Here is a 7,131-nt window from a genome sequence, read left to right on the forward strand (position 1 = left end):
TGCTAGCAGTTAGCATGGTTGATGGAGAAGCTTTATGAGGTAATGAGCTTCATGGGACCAAGTTCTAACATTCCTGTTAGAGGAACCAGAACCAGAACCACCTGATTAACAGCTCTGCTAACAGAACAAAGTCTCTCCCAGCTCTGGTTGGTGGATTAAACTAAAAACAGAGAGCTAGATCAATCATCGAAACGAAGTTAAATAGTCTGACGCTACGTCAGAGCGACATACTCTGTCTATCAATGATAGATCTACGTCTCTGTTAATTGGGAATCAGAAGTATTTTACATATATTCTTTTTTGTAAATTCAGCAACCTAAATAATATGTAGGAAAACTTTTTTTTGGTTTATCCATCAGTATTTAATGCAGTTGGCAAAATGAACCCTTAAAATATAATAACGTACTTTTTTTTTTCAATTCAGCAGATTATTTTTTCAAAAAGTAGTCCTTAATGTTATGAAAAGATCCTCTTCATATAAGAGAAAAGATTAATACATTTAGGATTAATTATTTAATAAATAACTCTATGTTCCTAGTGCTAACGCTTTAGAAATTACCGTAAAGCAGCAATAGTTTCTACTGAAGCATCTTTTCCTCCCGACTCTAAGACTTTAGCTTTAAAAACACACAATGACGCCCGTTTATAGTCATTTTAATGCAATACCTGATAGAAACAAAGCAAACAGGCTTAAAATAAAAACAAAATGCATCTGAGCATCTTACCTGCATGGTCATGTCGAAGTTAGAGGGTCGTCCATCTTCGCCTTTAATGAACATTTCCTTCGAGGCGTCAACCAAGAAGACCAGACTGTCTCTGCCTGAGACTTTATAATCTCCTGTCAGAGACAGAGATGTTGGAAATATTTCACCTTTTTTTTTTTACTAAGCCAAACCTAAATTCCTCAACATCTCTTTTTTTTTTTCTTCAATCCAACAAATGTTTTATCAGACATGGCTAGACTGTTTGCTACCACTATAAGGAATAAAGACATTTTTATTTAAAAAGAACATTCTGATCAAAAGAAAACAATAGAGGTAGAATACAAGAAATGGATTAGAGATGTTATTCAATATCACCATGAAACTGAGCTGTAAGAAGATGGGGGGTACATTTAAATTAAAAACATCGCCCTTGGTCGACAGATGATTGTATGAAAAAGAGGGAAAAAAAGCTCAAAAACTAAAGAAAAGAGGAAAAAAACTAAGGTTTAGGCTCAAGAAATTACAGAAAAATGTTACTTTAAAACAACAGAGAGATAAACTTTACTGTCCTACATGGAGAAATGGAGCAGCATAAATAAGAAGGAAGCAGAGGTGGAAAGTAACAGAGTACATTTACTTGATTTCTGTACTTAAGTAATTTTTTTTAAAGTATGCTTATTTTTGGGAGGATACTTATAACTTTCACTCCGCTGCATTTCCAGGAAGCCGTTTGTTCCTTTCAGCTCAGCTTAGCTTTTTAATCCACTGTTGATGTTTCTCTGTCTTGAAATGTAAATTCCATCATGGCAGATATCAGCCTTTAGGACTGAATCTGAATGCCACTGTTTTAGAGATTTAATGATACTCCACTGTGATGTGTTTATAATTTTATAAAGGCGTTTGTTGTTGCCATGTGGCCAATTTGTTCAGTAGGAGTTCTCAAAGCAGAATTACATTTTTATTTCAACCGTAAACCTCTATTCCATAGTTAAAGTGTGAGGAGAATCCAGCTCTCCTATTTTCCATTTTGTTTTGTAAAATACTGTCTTTATTTTTTATGTCACATTTTATCTTGAAGTTCTTTCCAGATGGTGTAGATTCTATAACAGGTGGTTCTATGCATCAATATATCAGGTGACTTCTGAAAGATACAGGTTCTTTAAAATTACTCTGGAAATTACATTTACTTGTAGTAACTTAAGATTTGCCTATGAGTATTAAGACTTTTACTCAAGAACTACTGTTGAGTACTTTGTCCAGTACTGGAGGGAAGGATCAATCCTGACTGTTTAAATCCATCCTACTCTGTTAGAAAGGCTGAGGCTGATGATATGATACGATGTAGGAACAATAAGGGGAGTGTTGGTCTAGTGCAGAGGTCACAGATTAGCGGGCCACGGCCCGGATCCGGACCCACCTGCTGGCTATTCCGGGCCCAATCTGATTTAAAACATGTATAAATTACTGAATGTTGTCAGACTTTGACCGCTTCTCCTGTTTGTACGGTAAAGCTGTCAGGGGCCAGGCTACACGTGATGCATATTAGTCAATGAGCTGTCAGTCAAGGCTGTTACGATGATGAGAAAACGGGGAAAAAAGTGTAGAACTGCGGTAAACAGGTGAAAGAATAGTGAAATGGCGTGCTCAAAGATGACCCTGCACATTTAGAGGATGTTTGGCTCAACCTGCTGCTGTGAAGCAGGATTCTCAACCATGAACAGAATCAAAAATTAATATGGATCCAGGTTCAGAATGAGCTCCTTGATATGTGCTTTAGAATGGCTTAGTCTCCATTCAAACCCAGGTTTAAAGCCTTGTAGTGCAGCATAAAGCCCACTGCCAACATTAAGACAGGAAAAAAGATTCAGGTGTTTTATAAAATATGTAAATCAGGAATTTGTCTATATACCAAACTGAACGACTGTTGTTCTCTACTTCAAGAAACACTTTAGATTTTAAAATGGAAAAATATTCTATTTTCTATATATAAAATTCAATGTATAATATGGATGCATAAATATCTAATTTTATTTCAGTGTTAAATTCTGTTTAAAGTAATGGATTATAATAAAAAATGTCTCTCCAGACTTTTACTGGTAGTTGTTTTTTCTTTATTCGGACCCTGTTGATTTTTAATTGGTTTCCCCTGGTCTAGTGGGTTAAAGGTTGCAAGGGCCCGGTTTGATCCCCACAGCCTCCACTCTGGGTTCCTGAGCAAGACCCCTAACCCCACACTGCTCCCCAGGTGCCGCACAATGGCAGCCCCCTGCTCCCCAAGGGGATGGTTAAATGCAGAGATAAATTTCACCAATGTGAGATCAATAAAGTTCTATTATTATTATTATTATTATTATTATTATTATGTGCCTTATAAAGTGGCCACATGTGGAAACAAAAAAAGTTTGCCTGGTTTTAGGGAAAAGTCTTGTTAGTATCTTTAGTAGCACATGAGAAAGAGTTATAAAGTCATTGTTAATGTGAGTGAATGGAGCAGGAATGAACCTGATGATTTACTGCAGCTCAGAGAAGCTGATTTACCTCCAGAAAGCTCAGCTTCCTCCTCTTCTTGACCCTCCTCCTCATTGTGGTAGAAGGCGTTCCACTCGGCCATTCTGCGGCTGTCAGCTCTGTAAGGGTGGTGATAGTTTGTCATTGGACTTTACATCCATGCTTTGTACGTAAACAGCGTATCTTACACAGAAACTTTGTATTCACGGTGCAGCGCGGTGCTTCCTTACTGAGCTATCCTGTAGCAAACTGCTCAATGAAAATAGCAAACACGCACAGTCTAACTAGCTTTATAAACTCTTACAAATCTATGATTTACTTATATCATTATTTCTTCACTCCGACCAACTTAAGACCAACAGTAACGCTAGCTAGCTTAGCTTGTCTTGACCCTGTATTATTATTATTTCCTGCCCGCTTTCCTAACACTTCTGTCTGTATATCGATGCCTTATTAATTTATGAGTTAAACTTAAAAACCAGAATAATAACAAAGTGGTTTTATCAACGCTTCACTTACCAACTCCGCAACTAAATATACAGTAAAGGCTGGATTCAGTGAGGAGCAAATGTAGGCGCGTTCAGTACGGAAGCTGGAAGTGGTCAAAACACTCTCTAGGCTTTTGGGGGGGAAAACAAACAAACAAAAGAAAAACAAATAAAACTTATGAATTTGACAGATTTATGGTCCACAAAATGTTTTTTTTTTTATTAATGATATATTGATAATGTCTAACATTATTTAATATCTAGAATGTTTTGATATAATTTAACTAAACTGCATTGTCACTAAACTTGCATTAGGATTACAATCTGTAGGATGTCTATATCCTGATTTAAATTATAAAGGTGCATTGCACAAGTTTTAAAAATGAATATATACATTTTTCTTTCCTCTACATGTCCTTGTTGTGTGCTCTTCAGGGGCAACAGTTTAAGAAGATGGATGACAAAAGTCCAGCCAAGAGTACAAAAGGAACTGGGATCTGTTCGGGTAATGGTGCTTTTTTAGATGAAAATGAAAGATGTTTTGTTTAAAAACATTACACTTCTACAATGGACTTCTGCAGTCACAGCTGCAGACTGTGGGGCTTCTCTTCTTTCATGCAGAACAAAAAGTAGTTTTATTTCAACATGGCTCCACAGGAAGCAAACATCTGCAAAAACTGTGTAACTTGTGCCATGCTCCTTTAAAATACCACGAATAAGTTAAAATGGCTTATTTTCAAGTTGTTTAGGAATGAATAAGTTAAAAGGAACTTTTTAAATAAAATTTTGTAACGTTATCAAAACAAATATTAGCAAATAATTTCACATTCTTAATTATTTGAAAATTGTATGCTTTATAAAGTTCAAAACACACATATATATATAAAATCAATAACATTTAGTTTGTCACTTTCAGCCGTCCATACTTTCACTTTAAGACAGGTCATACCTGATTGGTAGTTCCGCCACCGAGTCAAGATACTGACCAATCACAAGAAAGAGGGCGGGGTTTAATGTAGAGAATGCGGAGGCAGTTTTTGACAGTCATGTTATGGTTACATTAAGACGGTGACACAGCATTAACCAGCTTTTCACGGCTTCATAAAGCTGGAATTAGCAGGATTTTCCTTTTTTTAAATCACATTTTTACTCAGATTAGCTTTTTTTTTTTTTTTAATCGCCTCCACTTCCTGTCGCTCGCTCGTCCACCAGTCAGGAAACTTCGCTGTGGATTTATTATTCCTGTAGCATCATGGCCCAAAATAACTCATCTTTTCCCGTCAAACTTTACATTTACGATATATCCCGAGGAATGGCTCGTCAGCTAAGCGCTGCTATGCTAGGTGAGTTTAGCCTTAACTTAAATCTGATGAAAACAAATTAAAATGAACCAAAATGTAGATCGCTAATTATATACTATGTTGATTTTCTCAGGGAGACAGTTGGACGGAATATGGTGTGTGGACCTTTTATATGGCATATTTATTGAAAAGATTTTCATGTATTTCTGTTTTAAATCCACGTTTTGTTTCCACAGGCACACAGGTATTGTTGTCCACGGAAAGGAGTTCTTCTTCGGTGGAGCAGGAATCAGCCACTGCCCTCCTGTAAGCATCACTTCCACATTTCCAGCAGCGAATACATCAAATACTGTTTATTAGTGAAGGTTTAATGAGGCATCTTGAAGCGTTTGGACTTATTGACAAACTGGATTGATGCTGCGTTGATACTTTCTCGCAGAATACTGACACCTGCTGGACATTTAAAGACACTACAGGCAGCTTATTGGACAGGCTGAACTGAAGTGATTTGATAACCTAGAGCAATGATATTATTTAAGTTATTGTAGATAATATTCTGTAGTCTAGTTGTTAAAAAAAAATTGTTGAAGAATTACATAGCCTAATTAATATAGTCTATTAACTAGTGATGGGTATTGATACTGTGTCACTGAATACTGACACCTGCTGGACATTTAACAACACTACAGGCAGACTCAGTATAAATTAACAATGATTTGATTACATAAAATCATATTTAAATCCATTGTTTGCTTTAATGCATATTTAATATTTTCATTTAAACTGAAAATATGTGCCATATTTTCTGATTTTTGACAATCCATAAATTTGAACAGATAACTGGAAAATTTGAGTGAGCATATGGGACTAGGATTTATTTATTTAAGAAAATAACTACAGGAGCAACAGCAAACTAAGAGTCCATGTGAATTTGGATAAGCTGAGTGATAATTGAGAGGAAGAGGATGACATAAGAAGAAAATCAATTAAAATATGAGATCAGAATCATCCCTCTCAGCTAGAACTCCTCTTTTCCCCTGATTGAACTGCTCTGTCTGACACATTGCTGTTTTTTTCTTCTCTCAGATCAATTTTTCTCGATTAATTTGATGATAAAACGAAAAACATAATTTTTTTTTGGCAGATGTGTTGCGCTGACAGATGCGCTTATAAACACAGTTTAGTGAATCAGTCAGTTTGAAACAGCTCCTGTATCGGTAACGTGACTTTCTTGAAACGATACGCGCACCGATACAGTGTTTTGCTGTTGGAGATAGACACATGCACAGACGCATCAGTGTTGCAGGACCCATCACTACTATTAACCTAAAGCAATATGCATGGTATGTTTCCAAGTTTGAAGACGTTTCGCTTCCCATTCAGGAAGCTTTTTCAATTCAAAATGTCAGGAATGTCATTCACATTTCCCCCTAAATTTTCACGTTATGATATATGTTCATATTATTTATTGGCTGCATCGAAACATATCAAAGATATTTTCAATTTAAACATAGATATGGAATAATACAATATAATAAGTACTTGAGTTTAGGGGGGGTGAGGGGGGGCGGCATCCCCCTTCTTAAAACAAATCTAAAAAAAACCACCCTCCTTCTTAAATGACCATCCCCCCCATACCATCCCCTGTGACATTTTATTACTGAATGTGTAAAATTTATTTTATATACAGTAATTGCCACAATATTACTGCAATAAAATGTCAGGAATAGCGTTGAGTTTGAGCTTTTATACAGTAGCCCTATGGTAACCTCAAACTCAACGCTATTTCTGACATTTTGAATTATAAAAGCTTCCTGGATGGGAAGCAAAACATCTTTAAACTTGGAAACAAAGTCCAGTGGATTGTTTTAAATTTTTTTAGAATGACTATGACCTGGATGTCTAAGAACCTTCACCAGCATGCATGGTATTGTTGTTACATGTCTTCACCAAGGCACCTTCTAGTAGAACTGCAGTCAGTCTCTGGGCTGGCATGGCTGTCACTGCCCCTACATAGTTAGCATGGCTATCACTGCCTCTGCAGAGTTAGCATGGCTATCACTGCCCCTACAGAGTTAGCATGGCTATCACTGCCCCTACAGAGTTAGCATGGCTATCACTGCCCCTACA

The 7,131-nt window shown here is 36.5% G+C and overlaps 2 protein-coding genes across 2 annotated transcripts in view; one reads left to right on the plus strand and one right to left on the minus strand.

Moving 5' to 3' along the window:
• xrcc6 (X-ray repair complementing defective repair in Chinese hamster cells 6) overlaps nucleotides 1-3,814 on the minus strand; it is a 21,599-nt gene extending 17,785 nt beyond the window's left edge. The window contains exons 1-3 of the mRNA XM_015387549.1: nucleotides 3,732-3,814; nucleotides 3,243-3,331; nucleotides 726-838 (exon numbers count right to left, since the gene is read on the minus strand). Of these exons, the coding sequence (XP_015243035.1) occupies nucleotides 726-838; nucleotides 3,243-3,315 (186 nt within the window). The 5' untranslated portion in view covers nucleotides 3,316-3,331; nucleotides 3,732-3,814. The remainder of the gene's footprint in view (nucleotides 1-725; nucleotides 839-3,242; nucleotides 3,332-3,731) is intronic.
• A 910-nt stretch (nucleotides 3,815-4,724) lies between these two features.
• The window catches only part of LOC107092871 (desumoylating isopeptidase 1-like), an 11,357-nt gene continuing 8,950 nt past the window's right edge, over nucleotides 4,725-7,131 (plus strand). Inside the window, exons 1-3 of the mRNA XM_015387559.1 lie at nucleotides 4,725-5,043; nucleotides 5,135-5,156; nucleotides 5,238-5,307. Of these exons, the coding sequence (XP_015243045.1) occupies nucleotides 4,953-5,043; nucleotides 5,135-5,156; nucleotides 5,238-5,307 (183 nt within the window). The 5' untranslated portion in view covers nucleotides 4,725-4,952. The remainder of the gene's footprint in view (nucleotides 5,044-5,134; nucleotides 5,157-5,237; nucleotides 5,308-7,131) is intronic.

Source organism: Cyprinodon variegatus, unplaced genomic scaffold (genome assembly GCF_000732505.1).
Source record: "Cyprinodon variegatus isolate N-32 unplaced genomic scaffold, C_variegatus-1.0 Scaffold398, whole genome shotgun sequence".
Taxonomy (NCBI): domain Eukaryota; kingdom Metazoa; phylum Chordata; class Actinopteri; order Cyprinodontiformes; family Cyprinodontidae; genus Cyprinodon; species Cyprinodon variegatus.